The 19,296-nt window shown below is 47.3% G+C and overlaps 3 protein-coding genes across 3 annotated transcripts in view; 1 reads left to right on the forward strand and 2 right to left on the reverse strand.

The window, feature by feature from the left end:
• Positions 1-6,262, reverse strand: part of LOC309549938 (uncharacterized protein) — a gene marked incomplete at both ends in the record, with an annotated part of 46,559 nt that extends 40,297 nt beyond the window's left edge. Inside the window, one exon of the mRNA XM_082250420.1 lies at positions 5,959-6,262. Within this exon, the coding sequence (XP_082106546.1) occupies positions 5,959-6,262 (304 nt within the window). The remainder of the gene's footprint in view (positions 1-5,958) is intronic.
• LOC309550274 (uncharacterized protein) overlaps positions 1-19,296 on the reverse strand; it is a gene marked incomplete at both ends in the record, with an annotated part of 1,476,097 nt that overhangs the window by 1,377,311 nt on the left and 79,490 nt on the right.
• Positions 1-19,296, forward strand: part of LOC309550783 (uncharacterized protein) — a 492,521-nt gene that overhangs the window by 12,106 nt on the left and 461,119 nt on the right. The gene's annotated exons all lie outside the window — the stretch shown is intronic.

Raw genomic sequence — 19,296 nt, forward strand, 5'->3', positions numbered from 1 at the left:
GCTCAAATGGTACTAATATTAACAGTGTTTCTAAGCAACAATGAGCAAAAATTAACCGAAGTCCCAATAACCCCAGAGACAACATGCAGAGATCTGGCAGAAATTTGGAGCGGCAATGAATGACACCTGCCCTTTGATCACCTGATGTGTGATCACTTGCAGAAGTGGGGCCCACACAGAGAAGAGGTGAAGTTCTTTCTGTGTCTTGAGGAATTTGCAGCAGAGGGCAATGATCAGACTGCCCGTCAAGCCCCAAACCAGAGAAATGGTCTAGTACTTTCCTTTCCACTGTAGATGTTTCCTGTGTCCCTTTACTGAGCCACTCCAACTGGGAACATACCCTAACTTGCTTGCCAGAGTTGTGGTGTCTTCTACATGCCCCTTGAATCTGCTAGGAGCTGATGTGCAGTCCAGACTACAGGCCTCGATCATTTTCACCACTGAACGAGGAGTGCAGCTACATACTCCTCTATCCTTAGAAGACTCATCTGCTTTGTGTTCTCTGCCTCTCGTGATGACACTTCATGAAGGGACAACTCCAGGTTCAATACCACAGGACCCGAAGACATCAGTCACTTAAAAGTACCACCTGTCAAGGTGCAACTGAAACCTGAGGCACTTCTACCCAGTAAACCACAATACCCTTTGAAGCCAGCTCAATTCGTAGCTATTTCAGCATAGGTCGAGACCCTTTGTCTAATGAAGCTGATACCCTGTACTTCTAAATGTAATGCCTCAAGGAGCCTAAAATTCCCCATCCCGATTTGCCAAGGCAATGACATCCATTTGAGACACATGGATCTAACTCCACCCAGAGGTTGTGCTCCTTCAGTATGTGGATGATCTCTTGCTTTGTGCGGACACCCAAGAAGAGGCATCATCAACTCGCTCTGAGAGCCCCCCTTTGCTACTTGGCCAAGCAAGACTGCAAAGCCACAAAACACAAGATCCAACGGTGCAAAGGCACAGTGGTCTCTCTTGGTCACTGCATCTCAGAAGGCACACGACATCTTACCCAAGAACAAGTCACCGCAATCAAGGCCATTCCAGTGCCAATGGGTCAGAGACCCTTCCATCCCATCCCTCCATCCTTGCTGGGACTGATCTCCTACTGCCGTTCCTGCATTCCCGATGCATCCCTACTGATGCGACCCCAGTATGATGCCCTGAAGACCGATCCTTCCCTACAATCAACAAAAGCCTTCACCAACTTTGAACTTCTGAAAGAAATTTATCCATGGTCCCCGCCCTCCACCTTTGGAACTATGAGAAGCCTTTCAAGCTATTTGTCTCAGAGAGAGAGGGACATGCCACAAGAGTACTGGTTCAGGCCCATGGCAACAGGCTCAGACCGATTGGGTACTATTCTTGCCGCTTGGACCCCGTGGCTAGGAGTGGCCCTTCCTGTTTAAGCTGTTTTTGCTGTCCATACGCTGCTGGACAAAACTTCAGACCTCATTTCAGCACACCCCCCGCTTCTTCTGGCTTCGCAAGACATTGACATTGCTGTTTCCCAAAGTGTGCTCTATTCATCCCGGACAATGTGTCCCTCCAGCGAGTCACTCTCAACCCGGCCACACTTCTGCCATTTTTGAGGGGGGACAAGAAGGAGAATAAGGAGAAGGACAAGAAGGAGAAGGACAAGAAGAAGGTGAAGAAGACCCCTATAAATACTCCAGATATGCAGACAAAGAAGGCAAGTGCCACACTGGTGGCTAGAGGGTTCCTGATAGCGGCCGGAACACCGTTGAAACATGGCCCATCCATCAAGGATTTAATGGATGCACTATTCCTGCCTGAACAAGTGGCTGTCTTGAAGGCTAAAGCACATGGCATTCTCAAGAAGCCAGAGGGAACCACTTGGCGGATATAGCGGCTAAGCAAGCAGCAACAAACCAACGACAAATGGCCGAAGTGGCCGAAGAAGAGAGTGAATTCCCAGTGCAGATGCCATCTGAAAGGCTATACCTAGTCTCTATGCAAGGGGCGGCTCACACAGATGAAAGGGAAAACCCGTTTACCAAAATATATGTATTCAGCAGTCATCCAATGGGAGCATGGATCTGCACATCTCTCTAAGAACTTAATGAATTCACTGATCAGAAAATATTACTGGGCCCCAGGATCAGGAATAGCCACCTTAACCAGAAATGACTGCGCCTCATGTGCAGTATGTGAAAAATGCAATCCGGTGAGGACAGAAGAGACACCGCAGAAACATTTGGCGAAACCCCTGTATGCATTCCAGAGGATACAAATTGATCATATACAGATGCCAAAAAGCCCTAGTGGTGGTAGACATGTCCTCCAGTTGGCCAAAAGCCTACAACGTTACAAACATGACAGCCAAGGCCACAGCCAAGAAATTATTCAGTGAGATATTATGTAGACTTGGGGTCCCAGAGGTGGTAGAGAGCGATCAGGGCCCAGCTTTCACAGCAACCCTTACAAAAGAGATTTGGGCAGCACTGGGAGTTCAGTTTGCTCTACACACCCCATACCACCCTCGAAGTAGTAGGAAGGTAGAAAGGATGAATGGTACAATAAAGTCTAGGATGTTAAAAATGTCCCAGGAAACAGGGATGAGTTGACCAGACAGTTTGCCCAGTGCCCTGTTCAGTGTCAGACACATCCCCCGGGGGAAACATGCCCTGTCTCCTTATGAAATTTTGTTTGGTTCAGCCCCAAGACTCAGCTGTTACTTCCCACAGCAGTTGCAGTTACAATCTGATGTGTCAACTAGTTATGTTACACGTTTGTCTAAAGCAATAACTAATATCCGTTCGAGTATTTTCCTCCATTCCAGACCCAGAAACAGACCCGGGAACCCACAGAAGACAAGATTCTGCCGGCAGCAAAATAATTGTGCTATATATCCTTTTCTTTAAAAGTCTGATAAAAGCTCAGCGGTGATTATCACCAAACCAGGTACGCAACAGGCGGCCACCACTAGGACAAATAGTATCACTACATTTTGCTACAATTCATCCAGCACACAAGTAGTTCCATTAACTTTTTGATTTTTGTAGTATAATGCTCCTGATAAATACACTGACCTAGCACCCAACCGCAGGAGGAAGCAAACAGCTCCCTCCGGAAGCTTTGACCCTCATGTGTACATGAATAGGGGTCCCAAGGGGGGTCCAAGATGAATTCAAAGCCAGGGATCAGGTGGTTTGAGTCTCTTAAGTTGAAGAAGAACTCAGGTATTACAGACCCTTGATCTCAGTATTGTAGCTGGATGAGTGGGTGGCAGAAGGTGCTCGCCCAGGTAGGTGTAACAGTACTAATAATAATAAGAAGAAGACCGCCTTATGATGGAAGAGGACAAACCCTTCATCCCTCTATAGTCACCCCTATTCATTATTTCACAGTTCAATAGGGTTATAGGGATAGATAGCACCTGACTGCCCTCTCCAAGCTGTATCGAGGGGGGTAGTGAGCTAGTTACCGCTCTTCTCTATATACGGCCTCCAAAAAAGTTCCGGTGGAGTATGGGCCAGGTGAATAGGTGCTCTAGTAGTAATAGGGACAGATTGAAATAGACATTTCAAGGGGGGAAACTGCAATGGATGTAATGCCTATTTCACCTTATGGTGCATACCTCATGTATATATGTATATATGTTACTGCTGAGATTCACTACCTTACTCAAAATGCAATTAGATCACCCCTCCTTTCGGAGAAGCAAGATGGCGATTGAACATGGAGACAACACCCAAAATAAGACCTCGTAATGTCCTGGAAGAAAGACATAGACACATAGATACTCCAATCATCCAATCAACACCTTATACGTATTATATATGACTATTTCCTGTTTATGACTTTCCTCAGTCTTTATAAGAACAAAAGAGGAACTAATAAATTAGAATGAACTAATGGCTGAACTGAGTGTCAGAGTTTGGTTTATCCGATGTGCGCACATTAATCTCACCAATTGGGAAGGCAGTAGATATATCTGAGGACTGTTCTGGTCCGAATCTGAATCAGTTTGTTTTATTGTATTTAGGGGATGGGAGAAGGGAATGAGTGGGATACTCCTCTGGCTCAACTAGGTACAATTTTGGAACTTTGTAGAAAAATGCCTGTTAGCGCTGTCTTGGCGCCAGCCAACGCTTCCTGACGCTACTGTAACACTGAGAACTGTGCTGGAACCTCGACTTTAATTCAGAAGATCCAGGACTGTAGAATACTTGACTCCTGACACTGCTTTGCTCAAAAGTCACTGAACAGCTCCCTCCAACCTTACGCTAGCTTGGAGGTAGCTCTTTGTAAATTCCTGTGCTGCTGCAACTCTCAACCTGTACACTCCACACTATACACTGACTCTTCAAGGCCAAAACTGCAGGCGCCCCCTTTAACACTTCAGGGCCTCAACCTAGGTACCCCCTCTAACACTTCAGGGTTCTCTGACCAGGCACCCCCTTTCCAGCTAGCTGACTCTCGGATCCCAGAAACTTCTCCGGAGTGGTCCCCTCTGACAGTAGGCAGACCCCCAGGGGCAATCCACAGTACTCACGACCTTTGTAGGCTTTCCTGGGACTGGACCCCTCTCTCTCTCCGCTGATTCTCGGCACACTGGATCCCTCCTTTAGCTCAACTCAGCACTCTCTGGATTCTCAGGCAGCACCCCAAGACATCCACTTCCTCAGACAGGAGGAGAGACAGCCGTACCCTTCCTCCTGGGACTCTACTTCCCATCAAAGACACTGAGTCATGCACTCCCCTCAAACTTACACCCACTCCCAGAATCCTCTACAGCAGAATCTGCCTTCTGAGGTAGATACAAGTCTGAATGAGTCCCTGATTGGGTTTCCTCCACTGCCCTATGAGAAGCCTCTTACAGAGCCAGTGGGGAGACTCCCCTCTCAGCAGACGCACCTGGAAGCCATGACATCCTATCCAAAAATAAATCATGGCCCTGCTGTTAGGCAGACAAGACCTACCATGGATTTACCTAGCACCAGCCTGTAGGGTGCTACATCCACCCCACAGCCTCCTGTCAAAAACTCTGCCAAAAATCAGGAGTATCCCACAAACCTGGAAAGGGGGAAAAGTAAAAAACACATTTACAAATAAATTATGGTGAAAAAATAGATCTTTACAGTCTGCTGTATAAATTTTACAAACAGCTTAGGGTGCATGAAAACTGATGCACCCCCACCAAACAAACTTGTTTAGTAGAGAACAATGAAGAAAAATACAATGCAAATTTCCTGACTGACTATCTCTAAGATTGTCCCACCTATAGAGAGAAAAAGGAAGCAAAAGTTAGTCAACTGCATACACATAGGAAAATGCAAGCCTAACTATCTTAACAGTTGAGTGGAAAAACCCTCCTTTCGACTGCAAGGGCGACCTTTCCACTCCCTCCCTGACTACCTCTGCTAACCAGTGTCTTGACTCGCCGGGGTCCTCTCTTTGACTGTAGAGGCTGTCCCCTAACACTAGCTGTCCATGCAGAATCCTTATGTTGAAATGAAACACAGCGCCCTCTAGCTGAGTTTTCCAAGCACTTCTTAAAGGAACAGGGCAAGTCACAGTCTTTCATGACCTGCAGTCCTGCTGAGTCAGGGAAGTAACACAGGGGTCCTGTAAGGCACCCCCCACCAAAGTTCCTGGACACACTTGAACTTTGTAGCAACAACATCTTCATCTGTCAGAGCTGTGGATGACGTCCCACACAGCTATTTGTGATCCACAAGATCCTGGCCCGGTGGCTCAAGAGATCTAGCACAGAAAACAATTTCCCAAAAGACCCTGGCCCGATGGCCCAAGGGGTCTGCATCAATTTAAACACTTGCACCTTGCAACTCAGCATTACTTTTGAAGTTTCCTTGGTCAGTTTTGGTAGCCAGCCGGCCAGCAGTTTTTTTTCCTTTGACAGTTCCCTCTTTTTTTTTTTGCAGAATATTTGCAGCCCTCAAATAGTCAGGGTGAGGGACCTGAACATACTCTCCTTGCTCATTCTTGACTCTGATGGACCAAGCATGCCTTGATCCATCGGGCGGTGGACCTCTACCCAATCTATATCAATGGAGCGCCCATAGTTCCATTGAACCTTTACCTTATGAAATTTCTCCTTAAGCCCTTCCTCTGGAGATTCCCTGTAGGGTTTTGGGACAAACAGGAAGTCCCAGATTAGCTCATCACACCAGAAGTCCCTAAACTTTTCCACCATTATCATCACTTCCCTTGGTGCGTAGGGGTAGTCATATCCATACTCAAGCGCAACTTTCTTTTGCATCCACCGTTGCATCCTGGACAAACGGGGGACAGTCCTCCAGTTGCCTCTCCCTGGTGGAGAAAATGGGGTACATACCCTTTGGATCATCTGTTTTATATAGGCTGTATTTTGGTCTCTGGCCCTAGCAATGTTTCCTGGAGGGGTGAGGTCTGGGACCCTTTCAACATAGGCCTCGCAGAACCCCAATTTCTGAGCCAGTTCCCTTCTCTCTATAGCCTCCTTAGCTTCCTGATCAAGTGGCACAGTCACTTCAGGACCTGGGGAGCTGCTCCCAGCTTCTGCCCCCCATTCCGATTCAGTCTCATCAAAAAATCCCCACTTATGCATTCCTTCTTTAATTTACCCATATCTCATGTAGAAAGATGGGGAATCAACTCGCACAGGACACCTTTCTCCCTCACTACTTGTGTTAGAGGGCGACACTTGAATTGATGCAGGTTTATCAGGCTTTTGGATGCTGATGGGGCCGGATCCAGTTATGGCCACCGAGGTAGTTGCATCCCCAGGCCATTCTCCCATGGTTTGTGTGGACACAGATCCCCTCCCCACGGAGCTCTGCGACTGAGCCCCCTTCCTGCAAATTATAGGCACGCCGACTGCTGGCAGGGCCTCCAGCTGCATCATTAATCTGAACCTGCCCCTCCTGGCTCCACGGAGGAACTTTGACTCATTCCCGGGCACCTCCTGAGTAAGGCCTGTCTCCCACATAACGGTGAGCTTCTTGAGACGGCCCTCACTCTTTTCTGCCCAGAGCAGCAGATCCCCACATTGGCCACATTGAACCCACGCTTGCACCCTCAAAGTAACAGTGGCACACTGAGGACATACCACTCCTAGGAACTCCCGGCCGCCTCCTGTGCACAGCGTGAGTCCGCCGTCCGGCACTATCCAGATACCAGTATCCCAGACTAGGGGGGATTGGGCTGGTCGATCTGCTCCCGGCTCTGCTTGGCAGGATCTTCCCCCATGGTGGCAGTGATATCGGGAACACTCTTCGCTCCTCTCACAAACAACATGCTTCTCTCTCCTATCTCCTACACGTGTCTCCCGCACCCGAAGGAGGGGGTATTAATAGGGTCCCCTGGGTCACTCCTGATTGGCCAGATGTTCCTGCTGTCTCCACCCTTTTGCCATATTGAGCCATGACTCCTCCTACATGGCAGATCTGCATGTGGCGCGTTTTCCCGCGCGGAACTGTAACTCTTTCCCTGCATTGCTTCTTCACTGCAAGCCTCTGGGAAATAGCTGCTAAGCGGATCATGTCACTTGCTAGACATGCATCCACTCTTCTCAATTGCACTAGGGCCACAACTGCGCCTTCCTTCACTGAAGCCAGCTGTCCCTCCTTGCTTGGCAAGAGCAATATCCTGCTGTCGGTCGCAAGGTCGATACTTCTCTTGCTCGCCATACACGTGCAATTCACATCTTCCATACTGTCTCCAAGGCTAGCCCCATTGCCCTTCTCGGCATGGCCGACTACGATCCTCACAGTATCGGTGCAACAACTATAGAAAATAACTAAAAACAAGGGGAAATCGGGACTTTATATGAAACACATGGCTGCAATCAAGGAGACCATATCAATAAATAAATCAATAAATCAATGAGCTGATAACATATGTACATAAAATTCATAATCCAGTATAGACATACAATATCACTTTTAATTCATAAATATACATGTTACATCACAACTAGTGTTGAGCGAACACGGACTGTATTATTCGTGTTCGTACCGAATAATTGGATTTTTGTTACCCGAACACGAACACGGACACTTTACTGTATATTCGGGTAAAAATCCGTGTTCGGTCGTTTTATTTCCGGGTTTTGCATGCTTTGGCGCTCTTTTCATGGCGGGCTTTCAACAGCCAATCAACAATCGTTTAACTGGTGTGCCTTAAGCCATCCCAGCCATGCCTGCAAATGTCTCAGTAGCTGTGATTGGCCGTCTGAAGCATGTGACCAAGTCTTTATAAGTTCAAGGCAGCCGCAGCGGCGTCATTATGCTGCTTAGATCAGGGACAGAGCACACATCAACGTGCTGGCTGCTGATTAGGGAAAGATAGGCAGGAAAAAACCATTTGTGTCCGGATAGAATTGAGGGACAGGTCGGAGTGTTTAGGCAGGGCGAGTTGTAGGCATTTTAGGGATAGAGTCTGCTGAATTATAGGGTCAGTGTCTTCTGCAAACTACAATCGATATTGCTGTGTGGGGGGTGGGGTCTGCACTCAATCCTGATCTACGATCTCTTCTCAATCCTGTTAGGGAGAGGCTGCTGCTGAATTTTAGGGTCAGAGTGTTCTACAAACTACAATCGATATTGCTGTGTGGGGTGGGGTCTGCACTTAGTTCTCCTGATCTACGATCTCTTCTCAATCCTGTTAGGGACAGAGTCTGCTGAATTTTAGGGAAACTGTGTTCTACAAACTACAATCGATATTGCTGTGTGGTGTGGGATAGGAGATAGGCAGGTGTCAGTGATCCACATCCATTTTTCTGTGTGTGGGCTGCAGTGAACACAATCTTTTTGGGGTGCAGTGAACACAATCCTTTTGGAGTGCAGTGAACAAAATCTTTGTGGGGTGCAGTGAACAAAACCTTTGTGGGGGTACAGTGAACACAATCTTTGTGGGGTGCAGTGAAGACAATCCTTGTGGGGTGCAGTGAAGACAATCCTTGTGGGGTGCAGTGAACAAAATCTTTGGGGGGTACAGTGAACACAATCTTTGTGGGGTGCAGAGAAGACAATCCTTGTGGGGTGCAGTGAACAAAATCTTTGGGGGGGTACAGTGAACACAATCTTTGTGGGGTGCAGTGAACAAAACCTTTGTGGGGTGCAGTGAACACAATCTTTGTGGGGTGCAGTGAAGACAATCCTTGTGGGGTGCAGTGAAGACAATCCTTGTGGGGTGCAGTGAACAAAATCTTTGGGGGGTACAGTGAACACAATCTTTGTGGGGTGCAGTGAACAAAACCTTTGTGGGGTACAGTGAACACAATCTTTGTGGGGTGCAGTGAACAAAACCTTTGTGGGGTACAGTGAACACAATCTTTGTGGGGTGCAGTGAAGACAATCATTTTGGAGTGCAGTGAACACAATCTTTGTGGGGTACAGTGAACACAATCTTTGTGGGGTGCAGTGAACAAAACCTTTGTGGGGTACAGTGAACACAATCTTTGTGGGGTGCAGTGAACACAATCTTTGTGGGGTGCAGTGAACAAAACCTTTGTGGGGTGCAGTGAACAAAACCTTTGTGGGGTACAGTGAACACAATCTTTGTGGGGTGCTGTGAACAAAACCTTTGTGGGGTACAGTGAACACAATCTTTGTGGGGTACAGTGAACACAATCTTTGTGGGGTGCAGTGAACAAAACCTTTGTGGGGTACAGTGAACACAATCTTTGTGGGGTGCAGTGAACACAATCTTTGTGGGGTGCAGTGAACAAAACCTTTGTGGGGTACAGTGAACACAATCTTTGTGGGGTGCAGTGAACAAAACCTTTGTGGGGTACAGTGAACACAATCTTTGTGGGGTGCAGTGAAGACAATCCTTTTGGAGTGCAGTGAACACAATCTTTGTGGGGTGCAGTGAACAAAACCTTTGTGGGGTACAGTGAACACAATCTTTGTGGGGTACAGTGAACACAATCTCATACTTCTGAAGCTTTGAGGGTGCTGCCTGTTCTATACTCCTCCTCCTCCTCATCCATCCTTTTAGGTGTACAAACAATAGTAATTGGGGCCTAGTGTGCTTCTGTACGTGTGAAAAACATACACTTTTTTTTGATCATATTTCCTATTCCGCTATTCAATAAAAACCTTTGGGGCTCAATTAAATTGCGGAATAGTCTGTGTCGGTACGTGTGAGATCCACCTTTCCAAGTTTTTGGGGTTCATCTCATACTTCTGAAGCTTTGAGGGTGCTGCCTGTTCTATACTCCTCCTCCTCCTCCTCCTCATCCATCCTTTTAGGTGTACAAACAATAGTAATTGGGGCCTAGTGTGCTTCTGTACGTGTGAAAAACATACACTTTTTTTTGATCATATTTCCTATTCCGCTATTCAATAAAAACCTTTGGGGCTCAATTAAATTGCGGAATAGTCTGTGTCGGTACGTGTGAGATCCACCTTTCCAAGTTTTTGGGGTTCATCTCATACTTCTGAAGATTTGAGGGTGCTGCCTGTTCCATACTCCTCTTCCTCATCCTCCCTTTAGGGTAGGAAAAAATTTAATCGGGCCTAGTCTGTGTTTGTACGTGTGAGATACACAGTTTTTTATCCTATTCCGCTATTCAATACACACCCTTTTGGTGTAAAAAACATTAAATTGCGGCATAGTTTGCATATTTGACTGTGAGATACACCCGTGCGATACGGTTGTTCTTTTGTTCCGCTATTCAATAAAGACCTTTCTAGGGCAAGATCTTAAATTTCAGAAATATGAGGAGAGCGTTAAATAGGGGCCGTGGCCTGGGTCGTGGTGGTGCTGCTGCTAGAGCTCCTGTTGCAAGGAGAGGACGTGGTCGATCTGTGCCAGCTACACGCACAAGTGAAACACCTTCCTCAAGTGTGAGTAGGCGACAGAACCTGCATCAGTATTTGGTAGGGCATCATACGCCCCTAGAAGTGATGAGGCCAGAACAAGTGGAGGCGATAGTAGATTGGTTTGCTGCTGACAGTGCCTCCAGTTCCTTCACATTGTCTCCCACCCAGTCTACTGCAGAAAGGTCACAGTTGGCACCTGCAGCCGATGTCCAACCGTCTTTCACCTCACCCCCTTGCAAATCAGGCAAGCAGTCTGAGCCCCAAGCCATACAGCAGTCTCTTCTTCTTTTTGATGACTCTGTCAGCAGGGTTTCCCAGGGCCATCCACCTAGCCCTGCCCCAGAAGTGGAAGAGATTGAGTGCAGCGATGCCCAACCACTTATTTCTCAAGATGAGTACATGCAAGGATCATCGCAGCACGTCTCCGATTATGACGAAACGCAGGTGCCAACTGCTGCGGCGTTCAGCATTGTGGAGACCGACAAGGAGGGCAGGGGTGAAGACTGGGTGGAAGATGATGTGGAGGACGATGAGGTCCTCGACCCCACATGGAATGAACGTCATGCAGGTGACCTGAGTAGTTTGGAGGAAGAGGCGGTGGTCGCACAGAGCCACCAGCACAGCAGAAGAGGGAGCAGGGTGCAGAAGCGGAGCGGCCGTGCCCTAGACACTACGCCCGCTACTGCCCAACGCAGCAAGGGAACGAGCGCACCAAAGTCAGCTCAAAGGAGTTCTCTAGCGTGGAAGTTCTTTAGAAAATGTGCTGATGACAGGACACGAGTGGTTTGCACCCTGTGCAATCAGAGCTTGAAGCGAGGCATAAACCTTCTCAACCTGAGCACAACCTGCATGATCAGGCATCTAAGTGCAAAGCACGAGCTGCAGTGGAGTACACACCTTCAAAACCAAGAAACGTCTCTGGCTCATCCTGCTTCCTCTTCTGCTGCAGTCTCGGCCGCTCCAGCCACATCTGTAGTGATACCGGCACCTGCCACCCCGCAAACAGACGATCTGTCAGCAACACCACCACCTGGGTCACCAACAACCATCTCCACAATGTCCCGTGGAAGCGTTCAGATTTCCATCTCCCAAACACTTGAGAGGAAGAGGAAGTACCCCCCTACCCACCCGCGATCCCTGGCCCTGAATGCCAGCATTTCAAAATTATTGGCCTTTGAAATGCTGTCATTCCGTCTGGTGGAGACGCACAGTTTTAAAAACCTTATGTCGGTGGCTGTCCCACAGTACGTCGTGCCCAGCCGCCACTACTTTTCCAGGCAAGCCATCCCTTCCCTACACAACCAAGTGGGGTAAAAAATCAGGTGTGCACTGCACAACGCCATCTGTGCCAAGGTCCACCTAACTACCGATACGTGGACCAGTAAGCACGGTCAGGGGCGTTATATCTCCCTAACGGCACACTGGGTAAATGCAGTGGCGGATGGGCCTGAGGCGGATAGCAATTTGGCGCATGTCCTTCCACCACCGAGGATTGCAGGGCGCTTCAGTTTGTCTCCTGTTCCTAACTCCTCCTACTCCGCTTCCTCATCCTCTACCGCCTCCTCATCCGGACAGCGTAACACCTTCACCACCAACTTCAGCACGGCCAGGGGTAAACGACAGCAGGCAGTTTTACAACTTGCCTGTTTGGGGGACAAACCACACACCGCGCAGGAGTTGTGGAGGAGCATGGAACAGCAAACAAATGAGTGGTTGCTGCCAGCGAGCCTCAAGCCCGGCCTGGTGGTGTGCGATAACGGGAGAAATCTCATAGCAGCTCTGGGCCTAGCCGGTTTGACGCACATCCCTTGCCTGGCGCATGTGCTGAATTTGGTGGTGCAGAGGTTCCTTAAAAACTACCCCGATATGTCAGAGCTGCTGCAGAAAGTGCGGGCCGTTTGTGCGCACTTTCGGCGTTCTCACCCTGCTGCTGCTCGCCTGGCAGCGCTGCAGCGTAACTTCGGCCTTCCCGCTCACCGCCTCATATGTGACGTGCCCACAAGGTGGAACTCCACCTTGCACATGCTGGAAAGACTGTGCGAGCAGCAGCAGGCCATAGTGGAGTTTCAGCTGCAGCACGCACGCGTGAGTCGCTCTGCGGAACAGCACCACTTCACCACCAATAACTGGGCCTCCATGCGAGACCTGTGTGCCTTGTTGCGCTGTTTTGAGTACTCCACCAACATGGCCAGTGGCAATGACGCCGTTCTCAGCTTAACTATCCCACTTCTATGCCTCCTTGAAAAAACAATTCGGGCGATGATGGAAGAGGATGTGGCACAGGATGAGGAGGAGGAGGAGGAGGATGAAGAGGTAACATTTCAAAGGCTTTCAGGGCAGTCATTCGCAAGGGGCTCCGAGGGTGGGTTCCTGCACACACAAACGCCAGGGACACAATTGTCCAGCAGGGGCACAGTTCTGGAGGATGAGGAGGAGGAGGAGCTGGAGGAGGAGATGGAACCATGTTCACAGCAGGGTGGCACCCAGGCCAGCTCATGGCCATCACTGGTGCGTGGCTGGGGGGATACAGAGGACACGGACGATACACCTCCCACAGAGGACAGCCTTTCGTCGCCTCTGGGCAGCCTGGCACACATGAGCGATTACATGCTGCAGTGTCTCCACAACGACCGCCGAGTTGCCCACATTCTAACTTGTGCTGATTACTGGGTGGCCACGCTGCTGGATCCCCGTTACAAGGACAACGTACCGTCCTTAATTCACTCACTGGAGCGCGATCGCAAGATGCGCGAGTACAAGCGCACGCTGGTAGACGCGATGCTGCTGGCATTCCCATCTGACAGCGGGGCCACAGTGGAAGCACAAGGCAGAGGAGGAGGAGGTCGCCAACTCAACCAGGGCACCACCAGCACCTCAGAAGGCAGGGTTAGCATGGCCGAAATGTGGAAAAGCTTTGTCAGCACGCCACAACAAACAGCAGCACCAGCAGCTCAGATGGAACGTCTTAGCAGGAGGCAGCATTTTACCAACATGGTGGAGCAGTATGTGTGCACACGCCTACATGTAGTGAATGAGGGGTCTGCCCCCTTCAACTTCTGGGTCTCCAAATTGGGCACATGGCCTGAGCTTGCCCTTTACGCCTTGGAGGTGCTGACGTGCCCTGCAGCCAGTGTATTATCTGAACGGGTATTTAGCACGGCTGGGGGTGTTATAACAGACAAGCGCAGCCGCCTGTCCAGAGACAATGTGGACAAGCTCACGTTCATTAAAATGAACCAGGCATGGATCCCACGGGACTTTTCCGTACCTTGTGCAGAATAGCAATGGATACCAACCTTACCCAGCCATTGTTCCATTTTTGCTCTTTCTCACTCTTTTGGGGTGTACCCTCATTTAAAATTTGTGAAAAGAAGCAGTGTTGGCTACCTCGTCCTCCTCCTCAGGGCCAGATTAACGTAGGGGCTATTGGAGCTGCAGCTCCATGCAGGCCCCTACCTTTTATATAGGCCCCGGGTTGGCCATATTCACTGTGACCGCTCTTCTGTCACTTGTAAACACAGAAGTCTGGCTTCTATGCTCGCTTCCCCAGGCAGCACCCTCAGAACCTCCCCACACAGCGCGAAGGCCGGACAAGGAGGGACAGTTGCCGATGCATGGATGTGTTTATGGGCTTCAGAGACAGCATCCCATGTTGAATTAGGCATGCATGGCTGCACCCTTCCTCCTCTGGGTGCATGCCAAGGCACGGCCCTTAAGGCCCTTCAAAATCCTCAGCACCAAGACCATGATGCTCTTAATCCGGCCCTGGTCCTCCTCCACCGCCGCTTCCACCTACACCGCCCATAGGTGTGCGCAGCCTATTGCATTAGGGTGTGCACCCCAAAGTTGAAATACACATGCATGTGTTTGCCTACATGTACATGGCCCCGATACATTACTCTCCCTGCTGGCAAAGAGAAATAGAGCAGAGCAGGTGCGAGGGAGATCTTTCCCATCTCCTCACTGGCAAACAGAGCGATAATGTTATGTGCCCTAGGTGATTAGGGTGTTATTTCCCTATCCACATTTGTTTGCAGAGCACTTGCCATGCTCTTAACTACGTTTTGCTGCCATTTGCAGCACTCTAGCCCTTTCCATTGGTGTTTTAGAGCCATTTTAGTGCCTTAAAGTTCGGGTCCCCATTGACTTCAATGGGGTTCGGTGTCCGGGAAAAGTTCGGTAAAAGTCCGGGACACGGACCCGGACTTTTTTTTAAAGTTCGGCCGAACCCGTCGAACACGGACATCTAGGTGTCCGCTCAACCCTAATCACAACATAATGACATTGGTATATCTTTACTAGTGAATGCATAACATCGGTAAATATAATGAATACAATAACATCGGTAAATATAATGAATACAATAATATTTGGTGAATACATATGGGTCAGGCCATTGCATCATAACATAATACGATTGCACATAATGATGTCAATGATGTCCTAATAGACTCTCAGATCTAGCAACATAAACGATATATAATAAGTTTGGGGTTAAAATCGATTAACAGTACATAAGAAAATAACAGACACATAATGGTTGGAGCGTTGCATCCAAAACAGCTCTACGCGTTTCATGGTTGTGACCAATCATCAGGAGCAGATGCGGAATGAGTAAATATATATACGTGTCTACAATAAGATACATGATAGTTAGTGTAATATAACAAAGGACCATAAAAAGGAAAGAAGGGAAGAAAAAAAAAAAAGAGAGAAAAAGGGAGGGAAGAGGTAGGGAAGACTGGCGTGCTGCTCTCCTCAGGCAGGTAACTCCAAAACGGGTACATAAAAGAAAGGAAAGGAGGCACAAACACCTAGTGCATTACCCAAGGTACTGTATAACATTTTTAATAAAAAATGTCAAATGCATACTCACAAACATGAAGAAATAAAATCGTGTTACAAATTCCCATCACACGTGTGCTGGAACATGTCCTATAAGATTCGACCACTAACGCATTTTGGGAGTCGAGCCCCCTTCATTAGAGCTGGTCATGACCATAGCAGATACAAGTATATATAGAGAGTAGCTTCATGTTCCTTCACCTTCTCCCCCCTCCCCTTCCCTCCCCCCAGAGAGAGAGGGGGCGGGACCATCCAGTGTCAACAAACACTCCTACTATGCCTATGTGCCTTAACCCTCATAACTTTAGTGGCACTGGTAGTATGTCCCATGGGACAGTTCAAATGGAAACTGCCCTCAGAACTTGCATCAACAACCAGCAAAGGGGTCCACAGAGTAGGGAATGTACGCCAGGAACGGCACTCAGTGTATGTGCAGAAAAAAAGAAGATCTCATAAAATCCTATGTACATTCTGGGCATGCTTTCCCTGATTCTTCTAATTTACAGGTGGAGCCATGACTGTTGTAGGTGACTTACCCCTCTTGGATCTCCTATATGGCAGCTCTTGTCCACTTGTACTGAACATCCCGTCCGTGCCTCAGTGACTGGCCGCCCATCCTCCCACCCACCCCCACATGCCGGAATGTGCTCCATGTAGTCTGTTCCTGCTGTACGATGTACATTCACCCCAGAGAAGACCGCGACTTCCTTTTCCTGGAACGCACGCTGTCAGCCTTGCGCTCCAGGACCTGTACCGCATCACTTCCTGTAAGACGGGGGCGGAAGCTCTGTATAGAGCCCGCCTCCGTCTGTAACTATGGGGACATGTACGCAATATCCGCTGGGTCCCTAGTTAGATTTGCTGCCTCCTGGCTGTTGGAGGAAGGCACTGCACTCCCCATATAATCACAATGGGACTTATAATACAAAACGTTAATCACCATGATCTACTGCGTCCCCCAAGGCATCGCCATCCGGAATACCATAATGGCAACAGAAATTTGAAAACAGGACCCTGTGTAGGCGAATGCCCTGGATTTCTTCTCTGTATATTATATATATATAATTCTATTTTATATATATAATTCCATATATACAATTTTACTCATTATGTGAGTGTGAAGAAGGAAAGTGGACATATGAATGTTCTCCTAGATGGATGTTGTTGCGTACTGGACAATCACACCCCGACTCCCTAGTGGACCAACTGGAGTCCTAAAACTCCAGTCTAATATAAGATGTAGGAACTAGGGATGATCGAACGGTTCGGGTCCACCATCGGTTCGGCCCGAACATTGGGTGTTCGAGGTTCGGCCGAATTTAGAACTTTTTGCCCAAAAAGTTCGGAATTCGGCAACCAGAACCGCCCAAAATGCAATGCTTCAGGAAATGGGCTTTAAAAGCCCGTGATTGGACCAGAACCATTAGCAAAAGCCAATTGAGGGGGCAGGAGAATGCTAGGAATGTGATTGGAGTGACTAGGGGGTCCCTAGACCAATCATTAGTGAATACGCCCCCCAGTATATAAGATCGCCCCTGCCATATTCCCAGCATTGTTATACTGGACATGGAAGAGAGTGGAAGCAGTTCTGTTAATTTTACTTTAAAAGTGTCATTTAGCTATTTTTAGTGTGAGGAAAGGGATATCTAGTGTAGTTAGAGTGCTCCTTTACACTTAAGTTAGCTTCAAAAATTTAGTTTCTGTAGGGAAAGTGTTAAGTGTCAGGGGACCGTAGTGTAGTGTAGGGTTAACTGACAGTGACTGCTATGGCAGGGTGACAAAACCCTTCCATAGCAGGGTGACCGCTATAGAGAAATGATCATTTCTCTGCTTCGGGAAAGGTATGTGGCTTCTCACCAGCAAGCATTTTTTAATGCTGCAGGGGCTGCCACTGCCAGTGCTTTTTTGAGGACATGTTTGATGTCAGACATGACATCTGAATATGTGTATAGGGGGGATATATAGACATATATGTCTGTATATATACCCCTAGACATATATAGGTGTGATAGTAGCAGAAATATATGCTTGCGCTAATGAAATCATTTACAGTAATATATTTCTGCTACTATCACACCTATATATGTCTAGGGGTATATATTCAGACATATATGCCTATATATACCCCCTATACACATGTTCAGATGTTTTGCCTGCCTCAAAAGAACCCCAAAAAATGCCAAAAAAACGCTAGTGTCAAAAAAAAAAAAATGCCCAGGTGTGTTTTTGCTGGCATTTTTTGGGGGGTTTTGGAGGCAGGCAAAACATCAGAACTTGTGCACAGTACCACTATACACAAGTTCAGATGTTTTTCCTGACTGCAAAGAACCCAAAAAAATGCCTGCTATTAAACCGGCAAGGTGTTACAGCAGAGAAGCCATATTCCTGTGCTTAAAGTTTTCTAATACAAACAATCTTTTTTTTTATGGTTCTGGACATGCTACAGAGCTGAAACTTCACATGTACACCTTTTAGACCCCCCAGACACAAAATCACACAAAAAAAAGTTCTTAAAAATTGTCATTTTTGATAAAAAAAGCCAATTATTGAAAAATTAAAAAAAAAAAAAAAAAAAAAGAGATTTTTTGATTTTTACTTTGGATTTAGTATCTGGGGGGTCTAAAAAGTGTACATGTGAAGTTTCAGCTCTGTAGCATGTCCAGAACCCCCCAAAAATTAGCATTTTCTTATAATTTTTATTAGAACAGGAATACGGCTTCTCTACGGCGCTTTTTCTTGCATTTATCGGGCATTTTTGGAGGCAGGCATGACTTTTTTTGGATTTAGTGTCTGGGGGGTCTAAAAAGTGTACCTGTGAAGTTTCAGCTCTGTAGCATGTCCAGAACCAGAAAAAAGATAATTTTTCAGTAGAGCAGGGATGGTGGGACCCCTCTTTTACACTTATATGATCTTTTTTTGGGGTTTTGGACATGCTACAGAGCTGAAACTTCACAGGTACACCTTTTAGACCCCCCAGACACAAAATCACACAAAAAAAGTTCTTAAAAATTGTCATTTTTGATAAAAAAGCCAATTATTGAAAAATTAAAAAAAAAAAAAAAGAGAGATTTTTTTGATTTTTACTTTGGATTTAGTATCTGGGGGGTCTAAAAAGTGTACATGTGAAGTTTCAGCTCTGTAGTATGTCCAGAACCATAAAAAAAAAGATCGTTTGTATTAGAAAACTTTAAGCACAGGAATATGGCTTCTCTGCTGTAACACCTTGCCGGTTTAATAGCAGGCATTTTTTTGGGTTCTTTGCGGTCAGGAAAAACATCTGAACTTGTGTATAGTGGTACTGTGCACAAGTTCTGATGTTTTGCCTGCCTCCAAAATTCCCCAAAAAATGCCAGCAAAAACACACCTGGGCATTTTTTTTTTTGACGCTAGCGTTTTTTTTGGCATTTTTTGGGGTTCTTTTGAGGCAGGCAAAACATCTGAACATGTGTATAGGGGGTATATATAGGCATATATGTCTGAATATATACCCCTAGACATATATAGGTGTGATAGTAGCAGAAATATATTACTGTAAATGATTTCATTAGCGCAAGCATTTATTTCTGCTACTATCACACCTATATATGTCTAGGGGTATATATTCAGACATATATGTCTATATATCCCCCCTATACACATGTTCAGATGTTTT

The sequence above is a fragment of the Pelophylax lessonae genome (genome assembly GCF_965119305.1).
Source record: "Pelophylax lessonae genome assembly, chromosome: 3".
In the NCBI taxonomy this organism is placed as follows: Eukaryota; Metazoa; Chordata; class Amphibia; order Anura; family Ranidae; genus Pelophylax; species Pelophylax lessonae.